The 22535-nt window shown below is 34.4% G+C and overlaps 1 protein-coding gene and 1 long non-coding RNA gene across 2 annotated transcripts in view; one reads left to right on the top strand and one right to left on the bottom strand.

Moving 5' to 3' along the window:
• Positions 1–15234, top strand: part of LOC128982127 (procathepsin L-like) — a 163339-nt gene extending 148105 nt beyond the window's left edge. The window contains exon 7 of the mRNA XM_054401177.1: positions 14945–15234. Within this exon, the coding sequence (XP_054257152.1) occupies positions 14945–15156 (212 nt within the window). The 3' untranslated portion in view covers positions 15157–15234. The remainder of the gene's footprint in view (positions 1–14944) is intronic.
• On the bottom strand, positions 5295–9257 carry LOC128982128 (uncharacterized). Its single transcript, XR_008489538.1, has 3 exons — positions 8877–9257; positions 6930–7035; positions 5295–5421 (listed from the first exon to the last, which is right to left on the bottom strand). It is a non-coding gene; the product is annotated as an uncharacterized LOC128982128 (long non-coding RNA).
• Positions 15235–22535: the final 7301 nt, after the last annotated feature.

Here is a 22535-nt window from a genome sequence, read left to right as displayed (position 1 = left end):
TTCGCCATACTGCAGCAAAAACAGTCGTTTTTAATGCATGCGTTGCGGGTCTAAAGTAGTGTTTTTACTCCCTAGGGAGTAAAAATAATTTATAGTCTCTAGGGAGTAAAAGTCCGCTGTTGTAAACAGTTGTATATTACGATTGTGACAATCGTATCCATCAAAATTATTTATCGATCGATTTATTAAGCAAGGGCTTAGCCTATTGTTATCGATTGCTCGACCAATCGATGGTACAATGAACTTTTATGTATATGCTCGTCGCCGTATGACTTATAACAACACCATCAACGTTACAGCTTCTTTGGCATAGTTATATTTATTTTACAATTTACTGTTTGTGAATATGACCGTTGAGAGTTTTGTATGAAGAAGAATTACGAGACGTCCGTTAATATATTAAGGTGATTATTAAAATATCTACAAACTGACAAATCAGTTGTAGTCTCCAGGTATTCTGTATTCCATTTACTATGTGATTTACCGTCTATCAGTGATATAGTCAGTAGATAAATTTCGTGGGAACGAGATAGTGACAGGATTATGCCGGTTTGCTTCATACTCAAAATTGCAAAAAAAATCTAACTAATTATCACTATTCTAACGCAGTGTGTGCTTAAATATTTAAATAACATTTAAAATGATTATTTTGTTGTTTAAGAGTTCCTTCCTAATACACAGTATCATCGCATTTTAGGCTACTTAAAATTCTTCTTAATTATGTTTTTTCTACAAAATATTCAGTATGTGTACGCTATTATTACATAGTCACATTTTAAGATGATCAGTTTTTGTTTTGTTTTACCTAATAGAACCATAACATTCTAACCAAGCGTGATAAAACGCAGGTACTGTTAGGAACTTAGTTACTGGGGTGAATCTTTTAGATTTTCACAATCTTTAAGTTACATTTTCACATGACATAATTGTAACATATTTCCTAATAGATTCCTTCAATTATCTTTTAATTATGAGCAATAAATACCAATAAAAATAAATATTGAATAGTGTGAAAATGATTCAAGATAATAAACAAAGAAAAGTAACAAAGGGTAATTTAGCAAAAATTGTAAACAATCGACGTTTTGCAGACGAGGTATATAAAAATCTGTAGGTTTATATATCAACTTTTATTTAAAAAAATGTTACAAACGAAAAAATTACTCATAACTAAAAAAATACAAAATAAATATAAAACGCCTTGTAAACAATTGTAACGAACGTACGTAATTATATTTCAAAAAATACATTGGGCTTTTTTCACCAATTTAGTGAATATAAGAAAAAAGAGTTTAATCCCGTGGCGGATCCAGCCAAGGATCCCTTGGCCAGAAAATCTTTAACTATCGGGTAATATCATATAACATATTTCGCTTTATTTTTCAAAGCCTTGTAAACCAATTTGAACCCCTAAAAAAATCACTAAATTTTCGTTGAAAATATATCTCAAAATATTCAGTCTTGACCATGCAGTCCTGTAATTTTCCCAGAGTAGGCCGCATAAAATATTGTCTTTTTAAGCGTTTCCGACAAAAATGGCAGTGGATCAGAAATTCAGAGATAAAATGTCCATCAGACATAAAAGTAACCAAATACACCATGATTCGACGCAATGTGCAAACAAAAATACAATTTCTTTCCTAACGTTTATCGTAGACCTACACAATCACAAAAATATTTTAATTTTAAACTAATTACGTCAGCATATCTTAACAATGTGTCATTACATCATATTCAGTAATATTATTGCATAGAATGCGTTTATATTTTCTGTAATATATATTCAACTTACTCAAAATGCGTAAAAAAGCTAGCAAACCTAGGCGATTAGGCCTGGATCAATCAGTACTTGACTGACATTTAACATTTTTAAGTTTACTGTTTGGAAATATTCAAATTATAATTTTGAAGTCAATCGCGTTACTGTAGCTCTCTGTGAACTGAAACAGGAGAACGATTCGTTCTAAAAGAGTCGTTTCAGAGCCTAGTTCAGCTAATCTCTCCCTCCCCCCGGTCGAACCCCTATTTGTCCCTAACTTTCCGTGTCCCTAACTGTCCTTGTCCCCATCTTTCCTAAACTCAGTAAGGAGTGGTGAGCAGTGTGGAGTGTGGGAACTGAAAACCGTTTGTAGCAGTTTGATTAATGTATCTGCAATGCTGAAATGCTATGAGAAAGGATGAAAGCATGCCCACGACATAGGAAATGTTGAAAGAAGTAGTAAATGCTAGCAGTGCGGAGTGTGGGGAATGTTAACGTGTGGGACAATTAGATTAACGTATCTAAAATAGTAAAATGCTATGGAAAGTGATGAAAACAGGTCCATGACATAGGAAGTGGCTTAGGAAGTAGTTAAGTATGAACTTCCGTCTGTGGCAGTTAGATTAATGTAACTTCAATCCTAAAATGCTATGAGAAGGGAAGGAAACAGGTCTATGACGTACTGACGTAGGAAATGGTGAAGGAAGTAGTAAGGCTAGCAATGCAGAGTGTGGGAACTGTCTTTAGCAAATACATTAACGTATCTGCAATCCTAAAAAGCTATTGGAAGAGAGGGAAACAGGTCCATGACGTAGGGGGTGGTGAAGGAAGTAGTAATGGTGAGCAGTGTTGAGTGTGGGAATGGATTAATGTATCTGAAATGCTAAAATTTCCAACTGAGTTGGCAACAGCTGATGTTTACTCCATAGAGGCTAAAAACGATTTTTACTCCCTAAATGGTAAAACTGCTATTTTAGACCAAGGCCCCACTAGAAAAAAGATTTTTCTAGTGGGGCCTTGTTTGGACACACAACGCGTGCATTAAAACGACTGTTTTTACTGCAGTATGACAAAAAGAATATAATATGAACCCTTGATGACTCCGCTCAATTTTGTGGACGCCTCTGCGAACGCCACCTAGTACAAAATATTTTCCTACTGGTTCCATGACAATTTATCGATCACATTATTTTCATAACTTAGACACTTTTAAAATTCTAAAAGCAGATACTGGGTTGATACAGCAACAGTGATAGAATCTTTTTTTGTATTTATATGACCATAGACAAAGTTTAGAAAAACATAATTCTATGATAAAGTTTTAGATTAATTAAGCCTACCACATAGTTGTGTAATAGCATAGATAAAACATACTCCCTTAGTAGATTTCTCATCCTTATGGAACAGCTGAAGACAATTTTATTGTTAGTTCATGTACGGTTTATGTAGAGGTCGTGTTTTGTTTACAATTTGTTTCCCGTTATTACAGCCATTTAAAACCTCGTTTAACCAAATAATACGATCTAATCATAAAAAATAACTTGTACCCTAGTTATATAACCAAACAGTAAAGCACAAATCAAGAAATTAACCCTAAAATAATGGAAACAAAGTTTCATCGACACTAGCGCCTTTGTGTCACGTACATGAACTAGACACGAAAAACGTGCTTCAAAATTTACAATGGGATGAGAAGTCTACTTGTGTTGGTTAGTCTATGGTAATAGTATATTTCGTACCTATTGCCGAAAATGAGGTTTTGCCGGCTCGAGATAGTTTTTAAGTTCGAGACGATGTCGAGAACTTAAATCGATCGAGAGCTGCAAAACCATTTCGGTCCGTGGTACGAACGCTATTTTTCACCACACTATACCCTATTACCACTATTCACCACTATAATAATGCACACTGATAGTCAGCACAACTACAACTTTAAGGTTATGTGAAGGAATAATTTGAGGAATCAACAAAAATAAAAATAAATAGTTGCTAGGCAACAGTGACAATAACACAATTCTATTGCAATGCTATGGATTTTGATTGTGTATTTAAAATGCATTCATGTTTTAAGTAAGTAAGCGGACAGCTGATTTTGCGGCCCCGGGCTGTAAAAACCTGCTCGGTCCCCAAATGACGATGACAGCTGGCATGGCCAGCAAACGTAACTTTCAGCCACCAATTAACGTATGTAATACAGCCAAAAACATCATAGTGTGGTGAAAAATATTATATTTTATTTCATTAGATCAGCTGTCTGAAATTGTGAAATAAGTAATTTGGCAGTTCTTCTGGTGTACATTGAAATGCCAAAGCAAATTTAAACCTTGTGATTGTTCTCATTACAACTATAGAGACCAATCAATATTTACTTTTAAAATCCTCACCTCGGAACAATAATTTATTTCAATTAACCAAACCACGTAGATATTTGATAATAGTTAATTTATTATTGCAATTATTCTATTTTCGCAGCTTTTTGTTGCGAGTTGGTTCAAATTTGACGTTGTCATAAATGAAAAGAAACTAATAATAGTACTGCACTAATAGTACTGATATTGAGGGGACAAACCTCACAACTGTTTAATATCATAGAAACAACTTGTGTAGGTCTAGTTGAAACAGCTGACAAAATTATTTTATTCTTTTTAAATATCCCCAGTAGCATGCTATAAGTGAATTATCATTTTAAAATCATTTTCCAATTGTTTTAGAAATAATTGTAAAATGATTTTTAAAACATTCTAGTTGGCGTGTGAAAGCTGATAAAATCATTTTTTAAATAATTATATAATGTTTTTAAAATGATTTTTTAACATCCTAAATCATTTTCTAAATAATTTTAAAAGGTTTTTTAAATGGTTTCCAAACCTTTTAAAAATTATTTAAAAATTGTTTCCAAACCTCTTAAAAATGATTTTAAAATGGATTCTAAACCATTTAAAATTGATTTTAAAATGGTTTCTAAACCTTTTAAAAGGGGTTTTAAAATAGTTTCCAAACCTTTTATAAATGATTTTAAAACCAGTTTTTAAACCTTTTTTAAATTTATGATTTCCATAAATAATATATCACAACTGTAATTATTTAATTTGCAAGGAAATGAGAATGTCAACTTTAAATACCTTTAAGAGTAAATTAAAACAAAATAGATATATAGAACTAGATTTATCTTTCTTTTCAGCTATAATTTATTCAATTCAAAATCATTCATTGCAGTACACTTCTTTTGTAATACAATAAAAAAGCTTACCTCTGCAAATAAATGTTCATAACTTTAACATTAACCAATTTTCACATGATACTAGTTACTGTATTACAATAAATAGCAGGAAACAACCATAAATTATTTGGTATCAAATGTGACATGTAGAACTAATTCTTTAAGGTTCAAAATTTTCAAAGTTTCAAGACAACAGTTTTTGTTTCCTTTAATAAATTTGACAATTTGATTTTGTTAAATAAGCAAGGTAATTTAGCTCGCAAACACCAATACACTATATTAGATGAGAAAATAAAAACAAGTTGTGTAGTAATTTAAACAATGTATTTAAAAAATGTACAAGTACAAGACATATTAATTTGTGTGGAAGACCTCGTCTTCTTAGGAGGGTACTGAGGGTGAACTCTCTGTGGATTTAGGTGGTGATCTCACGAGGGCCGTCCTGCACATAGAAAAGAAACCCTATTTGAAGAATTTAATACAAATTAAACTATTTATATTAGAGTGGAAAAGTCCATAAAGCTCCTTAAAGCAGAGACCTGATAATTCACTAGAGAATATAGATATCCGCTGAAATTCCGGTTCACTATGGTTCTAAGTAACGTTGCACTCCAAAAAATGGCGTTAACTGCTTTGACTTACATTGTCTTTAAAGGTTTTAAGAAACTGTTGGGCATTCTCATACAAAATTGGTTTGTTTGGATACAACGAAATAAATTACATTTTTAACTTACCTCGCAGTTACTTAACACTCCCAAAAAGTTAGAATTGCATTGAAAATCTGGTTTAAATATAGACTAGGCTAACTTAATTGTAAGGAATAATAATTAAATTTGCCCTTCTCTCCCATTAATAAGATTTTCTGACTGATTGATATGAAGACGTACCTATGGTAGCCTAAAAGTAAATTAACAACATTTAGGTTAATATCAATAGACCAAAAGCTACTCCATAAAAGGTCAAACCAAATGCCAAAAATGTCTAGCATACTCTAAAATGAGAAATAATTGTATAATTATTCAAAAACAGAAAACGGATGAAATACAGATAAATTTAAAATAAATATTTAGGTACCTTTTTGTCTACAGCTCGATCTGTTGTAGCCTTCGTTACGACAGTTTTGGCATTATAATAGGCCTACTATCATCAGACGTAGAAAATCAGTTGGAGTATGGTTGTCATAGTAAAAATCATAAAAATAGTAAAAATACCCTTGCCACAGCAAACCTGCCGACTAAGCAAATTTCCATTTGTCTGAATTGATTTGGAATCAAATCTATTTAAATAACATTAGGTTTAACAAGTACCTAGGTGAGTATTTTTCTAGTTAAATATTAATAGGTTAGTATAAAATAAGTAAATTTTGCCAATTTTAATCAAAATATATACATAAACAAGCAAACTACGACATTTTACAATATTCTCCATAAGAATAACATGGGAATTTTAGATTTACAATTTTTTTTTTATTTCTCCCTTACCAATTACCGTACAAAAACACTTTGATAAAATAAATTATTTGTTTTTTAACTCTTTAAAAAGATAGGCCAAGAGAGAAATTGGGATGATTTTTGTTTTGAGGCTCAAAAGTGAGAAAACCCATTTTTTACCCCATATAACCGGTTCCCATGGTCTGATCATGGTTGTCCCATGGTTCGCGAACTCATTTAAGTTTAACCCGCCTTACGCATTTAAACCAAATTTCATAGAAATTGGACAAAGATTACACAAGTTATCACGTTCACGGACTTGTGTGTGTATATATACGATGTTATTATAATGCCAAAACGGCTGTAACGAAGGTTACGATAGATTGAGCTGTAGACAGATCAATAATTATCGATTGTCATGAGTACATGAGTTAAAAGTCAAAGTAATGAAAGGATTAACAAGTGTTTAAGATGTTATTTTGAGGTTTATTTTTGGTAAATTTTTTTTTGTAACGCTCACCCTGCATCTGACGAGCATTTTAATTTGTTGAGCGTCTGGTGAATCCAACCACTGATGGTCTTCACAATTACTCCCTCTTCAACATTCCACTTGGACTTAACAGCACCTAAAATAATATTCCAAATAACAACATTTCAAATTTTGATTGAGACAAAATTTATAAAATTTACAATCAATAATTCTTAAGCCAAAACGCCTGGTAGAGTTAGTGGTTACTTAATAAGTGATATCCCCAGCCTAGCCAATAACTGTGTGAAACTTTAAAAAGGCGGATGCAGAAAATGTAAAATCTCATCCCAAGATATTGTAAAAAACTATTAAATTAGGACTACTGTTTGAATAAGTTTTATGCCTAACTTACCCATATTGATAATAGACATTTAGAACAAGAAAATATGAAAACTTAAGAGAATTAATTACAAAAATAGGCCTAACTTAAGGTAAACTGCCAAATACCGTGACTCACTCAAATAGGCCTACCATGATTCTCGTATTTTCTCGCCAATAATAAAAATATTGCGGGTCAAAGATGTTTAAGCTTTATATAGGCTAAGCCTGAAATTAGGCAGTTTCTGGTCATTTTAGGAACTTTCAGCTCCAAAATTGCTGAATTGCGGAGTTTGGCTGATAAATCACGAATTATTTCCATGAATCACAGAATTAAGAAATAGTAGGAAAATTGAGTGTGGATAAAAAAGGACGTAGGCTAGTACATTTTTTGGTCATAATTCAACCTGAAACCAGCATTTTGTTGAGAAAATTGTACACATTATATTTGTAAGAAATATTTGTTCCAAAAGTCGTAATTTTATTTGTCAAGTTATAAGGCAATTTCAAGGTGAACCTTCCTTAAGGTCACGGTATTTGGGCAGTTTACATTAGTTTTCGTATATTTCCCCTTAGGCCTACTTTTCAAGCTGAAATTCAGGTCAAAGATTGACAGGCAATTCAGAGCTGAGCCTAACTTAAGGCTACAAATCTTAATAACCTAATAATCCTAGCATAACTTATAAGTAACTTAACCCCCTGCACTTCAAAAAAAAAGGTGTAAACATTGAAACACTAGAATTAAGGTTTTAATTGGGTAAGTTTAAGTTATAGCGACTTAAGTATTTACAGGGGGTAAACTTCCGTACATCTGTTGTAAAAAACAACTGAATGAAAATATCAATCAATATAAGTAAGGCCTGTCAATTATTTCATTCGAAATAGCCTATCGTTTGGTAAGTTAAGTTAACCTAACTTAACTAACCAAACGATATAGGCTACTTAAGTTATCGAATTAAATAGGGCCTAATCGATATTTTTATTTGGTTGTTTTTGACAACAGATAAGTTATGGATGTCAACCATTTAAAGGTAAGTTAACTTAAGTTAGGCATAGCCTTTGTAACACAATTGCGTAAAAGAACAAAGGTAGTTTTTTTTTTACAAAATATCAATCACTGGGCATTAAAGTTAGGTTTATGTTATGTAGGTACACTTCCGTACCTATTGTCAAAACCAACCGAATGAAAAATTATTCAATAGGCTATATTGATTATTTCATTCGATATATCGTTTCATTAGTTAACAATAACTAGGCTAACCAAACGATATATCGATCGATATTTTCATCCGGTTGTTTTTGACAACAGATAGGCCTAGGCCTACAGAAGTCTACCCCACAGTTTATATAATTTCAGTGAGGGCTATAGGCTTTCTTAGGTAAATTCCTACTTTTAATTTTTGATGGTACAATAAGTTAAAGCCATTTAGGCTAGGCCTACCTATAACTTAAAGGATTAGACAGTTATATGCTTTAGAGGTTATGTAAGTCAGCCGCTATAGCTTACCCTACTTTCCCTAAAAATGTAACTTTAAAGTCAAACCCACAACATCAAAATAAAATGCCTAAAAGTAAGTTGATATCAACGGTAAATGTAAGTTAAGCAGCAGATAAACTTACCAACGCTCGGTGTCTCGGTGTATAACAATAAAGAGAAATGTGTAACTTCTTCAGCTCATTGATACATCACTGACATGAAACGCATGAAAGATTTCTTCAGATTTTAATGGACAAGACTACTTTAGTACTTTGCACTATTGAAAGTTAAATGGTTAGCAATAAGCAACCGATTTCGCGAACTGAACTGAATCACTGTGATTGTAAACCGCAGGCTGCAAATAAGGTAATCCATCTGATAATTTATACAATTATACATCACATCACACACCAAACATGAAAACTGGTCCAGATTTATGAACATTTATAACTTTATTTATAACGCAAACAGTAAACAAAAACAACACAAAGTTCATTCAAAAACGGCGTCGTTGTTCTGTTGTCTTGTCAGCTGAGTTGAGTCTGGTTGACTGTAGCGCCGCTTGTGGTGGTGGCCGTAGATGGAACCACACCACAGACAGACAAAAATAGGAAACATTATGTCAGCGCGCATCGGCTATAAACTAAAGACGGTGACACACTATCGATCTTTTCCCCGAACAAGACCCCGAACCGAGCAGGGAGAAGGGAGAAGGGAGGTCGAAGGGAGGATGTTCGATAGTGTGTCACGGGTCCGTACACCGATCAAGACGCCGAACAAGACATCAGGCCGAGCAGGGAGACGAGCGCTCTGGAGGCGGTTTTTTGGCGAAAGATCAAAGAAAAGATCGGTCCGATGTACGGTCCGATGTACGATAGTGTGTCACGGTACATTTTTGCCCCGTACATCGTCGCGAGCGCCGCACCGAGCGGCCGCCTGCGCTAGCATTGATAGTTCTGATTTAATATGGCAATTAAACTCTTTAATTGGTAAAATAAATAAATTTTGGGTAATATGTTGCCGTTATATATTATAATCATTTAAGATGTAATGTTTGTGGTTTGTTTGGTCAAGGTTGAAAGTGTAGAAACCGTTAAATCAATTATATCAATAATATTAAGGTTGAATTAAGTAATTGATGTTGACTTAAATTCTTTCAAAAATAATATAAACATTAATATTATTAAAGGCAATTAAAATGATCATTCTGTAACGTTATTTCAATGAATAAAACCAATAGAACTCAATAGATATAACTAAGCATCCTTTCTAGAATATTTTATTTTTGCGACAAGTTTTCAAAATGCGACTTTTAACAATAATTTTTATGTTATAGAAACTTTTTGGCTTTGGTCTGGTGTGCATTTTTTAGATTCCACGGCACTGCCTCCGCGCTCTCACTCGCACACACTCTCTCTCTCTCTCCAAACTTCCTTTTGCCGCGCTCGGTAGAATTCGTCTGGTCTTGGTCATGTTCGGGGAAATGTTCGGAGTAAAATTTTGCTGATATTTGTCTCCCTTCTCCCTTCTCCCTGCTCGGTTCGGGGTCTTGATCGGGGAAAAGATCGATAGTGTGTCACCGCCTTAACCAATACAAGTTGACTTCTCATCCCATTCTAACTTTAATTATTTTGAAGCTTGTTTTCGTGTCTAGTTCAGTTCTAGTTCATGTCCGGTGACATCGACCAATAGTGACGACGAAATTTTGTTTATTTTATTTTAGGGTTAATTTCATGAGTTGAGCTTTATACTGGTAAAATTGCATTGGAATTACAGCTCTGGTCAAAGGCTGGATGTATTGACTTTAGTCAGAATAGACTTCCAATGTAATGTAAAAATTAAAAGCCAAGAAGACAGTAGAATTCCACGACCATATCACCAGGGGCCCATTTCATAATAAACTACAAGTTACAACTTGTAACTTGTAATTTCCATTAGATTGCATTGGGCGATCAGCTGATTTAATAATCATATTATTAGTTTGTACTTTATTATGAAATGGGCCCCAGAGAGTACTAGTGTACTGTATTCGTTCGTATTGGGTAAAATAGTAGGACTTAAATAAGAATCATAGCTAACAGCTGATTGATTTAATACGTAGCACAGTATATGGATGTTTTAAATCGTTCTATAAAACCATTGGATACATAGTTTAACCACTTCTAAAACAATTGCAATACCTGTCATAATGTTAAACTAAACCATTTCACAAATATTTAATAGGTATTACAGTAAATAGTTATACTTTTGATAAATAAACTAAACTGGTCTAAAAATAATAACATTTTATTTTAAAAATAATGTTAAAAAAAATTTTTTAATTAATTAATTTTGTAATCATTTTAAAAATTTCAAAATCTTATTTAAAACATATTTTAAAAATGATTTTATACGTCAGATACGTAATAATTTTAAAAACTACCAAGTCATTTTAAAAATGATTTTAAAATAATTTTATTTATTACGAAAAATAATCATTTTAAAAATTACCAAGTCATTTTAAAAATTATTTTAAAATAATTTTATTCATTAGGGAAAATAATAATTTTAAAAAATATTTCAGTCGATTATGAAAATGATTTTAAAATGTTTTTTCTTCACAAAACCATATAATTTAGAAAATTGAAGAGGAAATAATTTTAAAATCATTTTCCCTCTAAGATTCTTTTAAAAATCATTTTAAATGCAATAAAATCATTTTAAAACGTTATGCATGCTACTTGGGATGATTACTCATAAGTTTAACATGGGAAACTCCAGAGCCACTGGGATGGAGCCCGAAATTACTTTTGACATGAGAACGAGTCTATAAGTTAATCGGGCATGTGAGCTATCATCATACCAATTTTCAGCCCAATCCGACCAGTAATTTTCGCGTTTACTTGTCAAAAACACCCATTCATACATTCATACATCCAAACTTTCTCATTTATAATATTAGTAGGATGAACAACATAGTACGGCTATGAGTGGGAAACAATCCTAGAAAACACAAAAAAATATCAGCTTTTGAAATATGATAAGATTTTTTAAATATATGTTGATTATATCAAACTGTTATGTAAATCGTGAATTTTTCATAACCTTGTAGTCGCCTCTTTTAAGTTAATCGGAAATCTTGACTGTTATTATTTTTTAAATTACGCCTGCTATATTTCGTAATTGCTTGAATTCGAGCAACAGGTACACCAGTATATTTTATAGCCTCTGGTTTTTACAATTAATATTAAACTAGGTGTTAGCCCGTCCTACGTACGGGAATTCAGTAGTCAGTTAAAACCGTGTACAATTCAGATCTAGTTTACACATATAAAGACAAAGTTTCTTGCAGTTTTAATGTGAAAAATCATATTGTAAACAAATGTTGTGTGACAAAATATGTTTTTATTCCATCATAGGCCTATACGATAGGCCCTATGCATTTTAAATCCGATAATTTTACAATAAAACAGCAATTCTGCAATTTTTACGATGTGAAAAGCGTTGAAGTGAGATTTTCAGCCGATTCGCAAAGACGCACACTGTTTTTAGTAGCCTACAGTAGAGAGAATAGTCAATTGAGAATTTATAGACCTAGTCAACGATACCACCTTCCATAGCATACCTGCCTCTTCCATGATTATTATCACCACAATTCAACTACTATACACAATTTCCAGTAGGTCTGAATTGAAACGACCTAAAATAAAACGATAATATCCAATGAAATTCACAGTACACATAATTTAACTTTGGTGTCCTAACATCAAAACTAATCATCACACCTATTTCACTGCATTAATTGCTAAACAAAAAAGTGTAAACAAAGAAAAGTAAAAACAATAACAGTTTGTTTTTAAACAGCTGTTTGGTTCAAATAAAATTCATTTGAAAAAAGAACTGGTCACATGTAGCAGGAATATAATAAAAAGTAAACACGGTAGTAAAGCTAATGACGTAATTGTCAATTTTTATTATCCATACCGTTATCAGTTCTATCCTTGATAATTACCCACCCTCATTGAATAAATGTACATCGTAATTTCCCATATTAGTTAATTTAAACTACAATATATTCGTAGTTGAAATAAAAGTGATATTTTCACGTTTGGGGGCGCTGATATAGGCACCCCCAAACGTAACCACAACTGAACACGATTTCATAAAAGGATGGTTTGTCCAATTGCAGTATCCTAGGTCAATGTTGACGTTGTGTTCAATCTATGTTATCCATCTTTGTATAAAACCCGGCTGAGGTTGTGGTGGCAATTTAAAATCGTGATTCCTGATTATTCTTGATCTTCTTTTTATGACATCAATATTTCCGGGCCTACTCCAAACAAAGTTAAAGCAGTCAAACACGAATTGTAAACAAAAAGCTACCATGAAGAATTAAAACATGTAAACATTGTTATCTTTCTAATCTTTCCTTGAAAATTGAAGCAGTAAAATAATTTACATTTATCCTTTTTTTATTAAGACTCATGTACAGAGCCTCGATTTGTACTGTGGTTTAATTAATTTTGGTCTAAACTATTTTAAACTGTGGTCTAATTATCTCTACTAATCTTAATTATTTCCTATAATCAATGACAAAATAAGAGTAAATAAAATAACCTCATAGTTTCATAGTTTATATTTAACCAGCTGTTAGTTAAAACAAATTATATTGCTCTAAAACAAATCGAAGATTACAAAGATTGCTTTAAAAATTAATTTGAACATCCTAGTATTTTACTATGTATATTTAATTAATATGTCATCCTCTTACAGAAGAATTGAACGTATCGATTAGCATTACACATAGTATAAATAAGTCAACCCTAAGTATGTATTTACATTTTTATCCAAATGCTGAATTTGTGACACAAAAGCTGAATGTTTACAGCTGTTATGTCAAGCAAATTATTTTATGCCAAAAGCTAGTTTAGAATCTTAGCGTCGGCTGCTAGACTTTTGAAAAATTAAAACTTAATTTCTAAAAAACTGGGACCCTAAACTAAAATTATGGCTTCGACATTCCCTAGTTCTCAAAACTATCTTTCTTTCAACACAAAAATCGTGAAAATCCGCCGAGTGGTTGGTTCAGAATCGTGAAATAAAAAAACACTGTTTCGTTTTAATATTATAGATATGGTATGGGTTTTTTTATGGTATTCCTTAATCATTACAATTTGAATGATTACTGTAAAGCAGTTATTTACGTAATTTGTACAAAATAGCTTTAGCTCTACACTTACTCCGTACGCAAAAGAAAAACTAAAATATCACATGTTGACTGACAGATTTCATTATGTTTTAAGCAAACAAAGACAAATAGGACCAATGAAAAATATTGTTAACACATTATTGTGTAAAAGTCTGATTAGTCAAATAAAAAAAAAATGCGTTTTCAAATACAGTCTAAGTTTGGAGTTTAACGCACATTATATTCTATTTATTTTCGGTACCACTCACTTATTAATCACAGACAAATAGGGAGAGGGTAAAATTCCGGTTCGTACACCTTTTGCGGTCACAAGGGGTACAATTCCAGGGGTGTCCAAATTCACCCCGTACACTGACCCATTCTGGATGATAATAAACCTGTAAAATAAACGTGAGTTCTAACTGGAGTGGGTACAATTCCAGTCCATGTAGTTTTTTAGATGCAAATGGATTTTATCGAACCACTTGTGCATAAGAATATCACAGTTTTATGATGGGGTACAATTTCAGCCTGTACACGCCATTTTCGTCAAAAAAATGAGACATCATCGTGACGTCACTTACCTGCAGGGTACAATTCCAGGGGAAGTAATTCCACCTACCCTACCTCTTAAACAGTGCGTCGTTCTTGAACCCTTCTTCCATGGTTTTTATTGTTCTTAGGTAGGGCTATGAGAAAACCCTCGGCCTCTGATCATTGGAACACGCTTCAAATTTGGTTCGCTTGGGTGCAGGAGCGGGTGGTCGAGAAACTAATAAAATTTATGCTTAACTTGTGTTATGCATACCAGCCAATCGTGTAAGGAAAGATGCCAACAGTGATTAACTCCCTCTAGAGACTGGCCAAAGGTTTAAGGCCCGGGTCAGTCCCATGAACAAGAAGGGTCAGAAGACAGCTAAGTTTTCATACAGACTACAGCAATGGCCCAAGCTTTTCAATCTTGAATACTACAATAATTTTAGCTAGCTCCTTCCTAGCTTCTAGTTTTATTTCACAATTGAATCTATAATGTTATGGTTTCAGGAGTATACATGAGGAATAGCACATCATATAAAGGGGACCAATCAGTGTTAATTGTCGGGTATGGAACTGCTAAGAAGGGAGGAGACTTCTGGTTGGTGAAGAACTCCTGGGGCACCTCCTGGGGAATGAAGGGATACATTATGATGGCCAGGAACCACAATGGCATGTGCAGTATTGCCTATAATAACTGGGGCGCATTAATTAGGCCGTGACTTCATGGTCCATGGCCACCTCAAAATAGTTACTTTGTTTTTATTTAGTTAAATATAACTAATTATTGAAGCAATTGCTTTACAGTGTGTTTCAACAACACCCTCTTCATAATATCTAACTTTCCAGGGATTGTTCTAGTTTTACTAATTTACAATATCGTTATGTAGTTTTGGCCTCATCATTTATCAGTTGCCTTTTTTTAAAAAGATTACTTTATGTTAGGTAAATGACAATTTATCGAATGAGTAGTTCGCCTATTGGTTCGGATGATGATTATAGTGTGAACGACACCTTCGCAACTACACCCAGACAATTAACATGGAATCGTGATTCCAGGTGCAGGGACGAAGAAATGTGATGTTCCAAATGTACCAAACACCATTAAAAACCGTGGAGGAAGGTCCAAGAACAATTCGCTATTTTAGAAAAACGAGCTGTAATAAACATTAATTAAACAAACAGCAACAATGATCAACAATAAGACATCGTTCTCAAAAAATAAAAAATAAACTCAAAAAATAATTTAGGATTGCCCTTCTAACCTACTAGTTTACAGCAATTTTTTTAATTATAAAAAAACATTTTAGCAAAAATAATTTAATAAAGAATCATCTTCAAAATAAATTACTAGATAGGATATTCCTTTTTATAAGCATTGAGTCTTGGTTACACAATTGATTAACCTTTCAAGAGTCCCTAATTTTAATAAATTAATTAGATGAAAAAATAAGCTATAGAGTATAATTTAAAAAGGAAATAACAATAAATTGAATTCTGTATTTTAAAATTTAACAATAAATAAAGTTTTTCCATCGGCAACCATTAATTTCTGAATAAATTTATATATATACATTACACGAAATAATTAATACAAAACTAGCAGTAGATAGCTTAAGGTTTATTTCTTGGCGGGAGCAAAGCACCGGAGGGGCAACAAGGCAGGGTGGAGAGGGGGCCATTGTTCAGGAGTTAGCCAAGGTGTAAACTTCCTCTCCACCAAGGTTGATGTGGCTAGTCCATAGTCCTACTCCGGGGCCCTGAGTAACAAACCCCAGAAACACAGTAGAAAAAGGTCTATATTCCGCAAAATTTACTGCAACACATTTACTGTTGCCACCAGTTTCCAAAATTTCACTGAGTTAGGCCTACCGTATGAATTAAAAATACCCCCGCCGCAGCAAACCTGCAGACTAAGCGAATTTCCATTTGACTGATTGGATTTACACTGAAATGTCTACTTAAAAATATAACATTTATTCTTGATTTAGTTAAATAGAATTAGTTTAACAAGTACTTAGGTTTGCTGCATCAGGGAGGGTAAAACTGTTTTTTTTTTTGTAAAATGTGAATAGTTAGTAAGAAATAAAATCATTTTCCAAATTAGATCAAAATATGTTCACAAACAAGCAAACTACAACAGTTTACTTATTCTCCACAAGAATAACATGGGAATTTTAAATTTACAATTTTTTGGAATTTTCTCCGTAACCATTAGGCACATAATAACGCTTCAATATACTAAATTATTTGTTTTTTTAAGCTCTACAAAATGGTTTGGAAAAAAAATTGCTAAAATTTATGTTTTTTGGGTCAAAAATGGGAAAAACCTATTTTTACCCCATAAAACCCCCCGTAAACCCCCGTTCCCATGGTCTGATCATGCTGGATCGCGAACTCGTTCGAATAAACGTACGTTTACACGTTTGTACCAAATTTCATCAAAATCGGATCATTTTTGCTTGAGTTATCGTGCTGATGGACACATATATATATATGAAATTGAACGGATGGTGTTTTTGGCCTCTAGGGACCTCAAAACGAAAAAAATCGGTCCCGCGTCCAGGTCTTACCATGAGTACTACGGTAATAGCTTATTCCCTATATGGGAAATTCGCTAAAAATCCAAATTTTCGAAGTTTGTTCCTTTAAAGGGTTATAAATATTTAAACAATATTTAATAATTTAATCAAGACACTTAAACAGACATCAACTTAATACAGTAAAAAAAACATTTAATATTTGAGAAAAAAATTGCCAGAAGGATAGATGGATGTGTTAAATTGACAAATATCACTAATTGACACAAAATCAATAATTTACCTGGTTCAATGTGGCAAAAGTCAAAGTAAAAAACAAAACAATCCCATTTACACTCAGAAATTACTTCAGGAACAGCCGTAAACGTTTCTAAGCTAGTGTGACAACCCATGTATTATCGTTAACAACTGCAAAGGTTACTGTCAGAATTTAATCGGAATGGTCTTTAAAGCCGGCGGAAATAGTCCAGGCCATACCAAGCCTTAAATCAGAGACTGAGAACAGTGGGACTTCAGGTTATCCTTGACAACCTGACTGAAAACTTGCCAAACACCAAACTGTTCAAAGCTCCCTTAATTCTTTACTAAATTTACTTAAACATTCAGGGGACCTTTATGAGCAAACACATCAGCTAAATTTAACTTCTTTGTCAAGGACAAGGCAACAGAATTAAATTTCAAATCACTTGACTAAGTAACACAAACTAAGTTTTTTTACAAGACAAAACAAACACAATTTTTTACGGGACATAAAAAACAATAGTTACAAAAGGTAGTAGCGTAAGACATTTACAATTAAAGAACATCATCTAGGCTTAGGCCTAGATTTGAACAGACAAAATACTAAGGACTGACTGGGCAGTTTCTCTCAAACAGCGGCTTTCAACCGATCATTTTCCAGTTAATTTCTGTACTAGCATTCGGGGGAATGTAAAAAAACAATGAAATTACAAAACTAAGCAACAAACAGTTCACCTCACCTAAGTCCTTGGCTCAAAGCAAGGGAAACAATTTTCTCAGGGCAACTAACCTAAGTACAGAGAAAATTATCCAAAACTTGCCTTTCGTATATCCTCGGTCGGTTTAAAACAACATTGTAGAGAAGGAAACTAAGCACACAATTTAGTAATCCATCAAAATTAGCATATAAAAGAACACAAAAATGTAGATGTGTGTGGATAAAATAATATTTCTATATTTTCTCAATTGCGCGATCTCGGAGCCTATGACGATGGAACGGCAGGGGTAGGTAGAAGGGCGGGATACACAGATTCACTGGACACGTCGAACAGTTACATGGCAAAACATACACTATACAAAACAACTTGAACACTGAAAATGAGTCATGACATCTGTAAAATGTAGTCATGTCTCAACCTCTCCCCCCAAAAGAGGACATTCCTCTCCAAAGGTAAAAACAAGGCCACTCTCCCACCTCTTGAATAAATACGACATCATTGACAACTCAGGTGTCTGGTGTGGGGAACGCCAAGGAACTATCAAACTAAATGGGAAATCTCAACCCCAGGGTTTGATCTGGCCAGACCTTGAAAATTTACTAAGGTAAAGAACTTCGCAGAACACAGGGGACAGAAGAATTTATCAGGTTTTCTGGTTCAGCGCACTTCCAACTCAGGGTCAATGCAGACACCTCTATGGGAAATTAGATAACCAAGGAACGGGACGGGTGGCGTCGTCCTGTAACCAAGCTACTAGGAGGTCCCAAATCGTGGATATTTATAGGCATACACTGTGGATGCGATGCTCCCTGGTGTGGATTAACGTCTGCGCGAGTGAGTACTCGACTATCCGCAGTACTATCCTAAATTTAGACCAATTCGTTAACTACCAAGGAAAGAATGTAGTTCGGATTCCAGTCTAAACTGTAGGTCCCTTAGTTGGCATTAGCTGTTTGGGCTATTAATTAACAGCTGTGTCTAAGGAACATGTCGGCCTTAGTCACTAACAAGACTACAAGATCGCGCCACTCATCCTACACTCATCCTTCACTCATATTTGGGTTAAAATACGCATATAGTGGCCTCCCCATCTTAAATAATTGATAATTGATTGAAATTTCCGGCTTCGCAAAACAAACCTTGTCAGAATTTACGGTAAGGCCAGCCCTATTCAATCTGATCATTACTCCTACTAGATGAATCAGATGGTCTTCGATACTCTCACTGTACACCAAAAGATCGTCGAGACAATTGAACAAAATTTTGAACTTGACGTCATGAAATATGGAATCAATGAGTCTGGTGAGAGTCTGGGGCCCCACAGCTAGACCCATTGGAACTCGTGTGAATTGGTACAAATTCCATGGTACATAGGAGCAGTGAGAGTTCGAGACTCTGGTTTCAGGGGAATCTGATGATAGGCCTGATTCAGATCGAAAACAGACAAATACTTTGCCTTACCGAAACAATCAAACTCTGAATGCAAATCGGGGAAAGGCACAGAGTCGATTTCAATTTGTGCATTCAATTTGCGATTGTCCGGCAATGCCCAATGGCAAGTCCAGAATGGTCCTATTCTGGACTTGCCATTGGGCATTGCCGGACTTGCGTGGCTAGAACGGAACGGTCCAAAGACACCATTTAAAAAAAGTTCATCAACGATTTTTCGATGTGTTTCCATTTTGGGTGGAGCTAATTTGTATGGATGAGAACCGCACGGAACGGTTGTCTGTCAGACGAATCTCATACTCTAGCAGGTCGGTGATTTCGAGCTTTAGCGTTAGCACGTCAGGGAAACGAGAACACAAGGTTCTTCTTCAGCCTTACAAGGATTCAGACGCCCAAACGGATCAATTGTTTGCTTGATGGGTATATCACGCTCAACTACCGCAGCACCACGAACAATGTCATAAGTGAAAAAAAAACGAATACCCGTCTCGCAAATAAAAAAAAAACACTGTCCTCTACCTACATCCAAAATTATGCCAGTTTGCTTGATTAAGTCCGCTCCCAACATGACAGGAAAACAAAGGTCCTTTGCCACCCAAAATCTCCAAAACCAAGAAAAGTGCTCAATTTTGAATTTGAAACGGGTTTCATAAATGAAAGGAGGAGGTAAAAGTAGGGAAAGCCTGGATTGCGGGGACCAATCAGAATGCTCCATTTCAATCACTTGACACCTTAGGTAAATCAGCTGATAATCTGCTACACCTGCCAAGTGCTCCCGCCAAATGACATAACCTCACTTGTATACATACTAACCCTAGTTTACGTATTGCATACGAAGGCAGTTTTGTTTTAGATTAACATATTGGATAAAAAGTGTGTTCTTCGACCAGGGATCGAAGCCGGTCTCCTAGACGAAGGTTAGATACCTTATCCATTGGGCTACAACAGCAGTTATTAGATAATATTGGTATATATTATATGTATAAATCTCTAAAATATTGTAGCTGTGTAGCAAGAGGTTGTTATAAAGCTATTGCGGCAAGTGAAAGCGGTCACGCGTCCAGGGTAGATAACTATACTGTTGCGATACATCCTAACTACCTCTACCTAGTTAAATGAATGCTAATAGCTAACTTACCGGTGTTTAAATGAACGTTGGTTCCTGTAACCCACCTTCTGTGCAACTCAGTATGCTACTGCGTCTATATTACAACACTTAGAGCAGGTTAAATATACTTTGGTGTAACCTTATGCTTTAAAAACCCCTACTTTTACAATTTGGAAATGTGTTTAAATATTTTAAAAGTTTTCGCTACTTTCTCCAACTTAGGTTACTTAGGTAAATCATTTTTGCAAATATTATTAATGTTTTGTATTTAATCTGGTTTATTTTAAATTTAAGTGACTTAATAATTTTTCGCACCTTTATTTCTTGACTCACAAATGGCTATAGCATAAAAACTATAAGAGCCAGTCAAGATATGAATGAATTTTCATGGTCACGAATTAAATATTTTAAAAAACCTAATTGTGTGTTTTCCAAATATTTCACCCCTTCGCCCCTAAAAAACATCCTACTTTCAAAAACTGTTAAAAATATATTTCGGTTAATAGTATTCGCAATGTTTTCCTACCCAAGTATTTTTTTTTAATTATATTATTAATGCTTTCTCCACTTTGCTTTAAATTTTACTCTTTACATGTTTTTTCATAACTTTACTCCTTGACCCCCAAAATTTAAGTGTCATGTCAGATTTTAATATATTTTACCACTTTTACGAGGTTATAACAAATTCTTTACCTGTTTTATGGGCGCACGGAAATTTACTGTATTAGAGCTAACACCATGGTATGAATATAAAAAGGACCATATACAAATTACCCCCTCCAAAATTGATTTCCCCCCTTATATCTATTCTATAGCCACCAATGGTGTCTCGGTCTTAATCACGTTTACTCACTTCTAGATAATCTGGAGATCTGGAATTCGGCTCGTTTGTAGGTCTTGTGCCTTATTAGAAAAGTGACATTTTACAATATTAAAACTCACCCCTAAAATATCGAATAACCCCCCACCCCACCCTTGTCATTCTTATGGGGAATAAACTTGAAAGTGGCCGACTTTGGTATGCGGATCTAAAGGTTAAAATCGAGCTAGAGAAAAACTTTACAATAGTGTACAACATTACCAAAAAATAACTTACAATTTTCAAAAGCCTCATTTTAAAGTTTTAACACCCCCTCCCGAAATCCAAAATGAAGGACATCTGAAAACCACACAAGGCGTATTATTAAAACGGTAATATCTTAAAAACACCCTATTTAATATGAACCCCCAAATAAACCTGATGGTGTTTTTAGCCTCTAGGGACCTCAAAACTAAAAAGTAAATCGGCCTTGGGTCCAGATCTTACCATAAGTACTACTGTCACGTACCCCTCAACCAAAGGGGTAGCAACGGGGGGGGGGGGGTTGTGCGTAGCTCAGAAATAAAAACCAGAAGACTTACCACAATACTTCTTTATTCCCTATTTGGCGCTCGTCCTCCTTCTGATCAGCCCTAGTTAAAATTACGACCAACCTCAGCCTACGCGACATGGGATTATCCTCTTCACGCCGGCTTGCCCGTCAAGTATCTCCATCTATCCTCTCCTCAGGGTTGCTGTCGTCTCTAATTCTCAGGGTGCCATCTTCTGACGTCAAGTAATCAAGTAATCAAGTACTTTATTGGTCATTAAATAATCATTGATTACAATAGACCTCGTCAGAGACACATATATAAAACAATATATGTGTCGTCCTATATCCGGATATGTGTCGTCCTCCTCGGTGCTGCGACCCGCACTCGTCACGTCCGTCCTCCGTTCACGCCGATACCACTCTGTCTCATTGCCTCCGGCACTAACTCAGTACTGCACCCTCTTTCCATACGCAGGGATCAGTGTGTCATAGTCGGGGAATTAATAAGCGTGAATTGTTCCGACGATGGGAAAATGGGACCCATCGGCACACTACAGTTATAGCTTTTTCCCTATTCGCTAAAACTAAACCAAAAGTAACAATGGCATAAATTGATTGTGCTGCAGTTTTTTGGATATCCAGTAAACTCATTTGGTGAAACATATGCTCAAGTTTGGGGATTATTTACAGGTA

Source organism: Macrosteles quadrilineatus, unplaced genomic scaffold (assembly GCF_028750875.1).
Source record: "Macrosteles quadrilineatus isolate MER2022 unplaced genomic scaffold, UCM_ALF_1.0 Scaffold_126__1_contigs__length_306307, whole genome shotgun sequence".
In the NCBI taxonomy this organism is placed as follows: Eukaryota; Metazoa; Arthropoda; class Insecta; order Hemiptera; family Cicadellidae; genus Macrosteles; species Macrosteles quadrilineatus.
The sequence above is the reverse complement of the archived record's forward strand: the minus strand, read 5'-3'. Positions and strand labels throughout refer to the sequence as shown.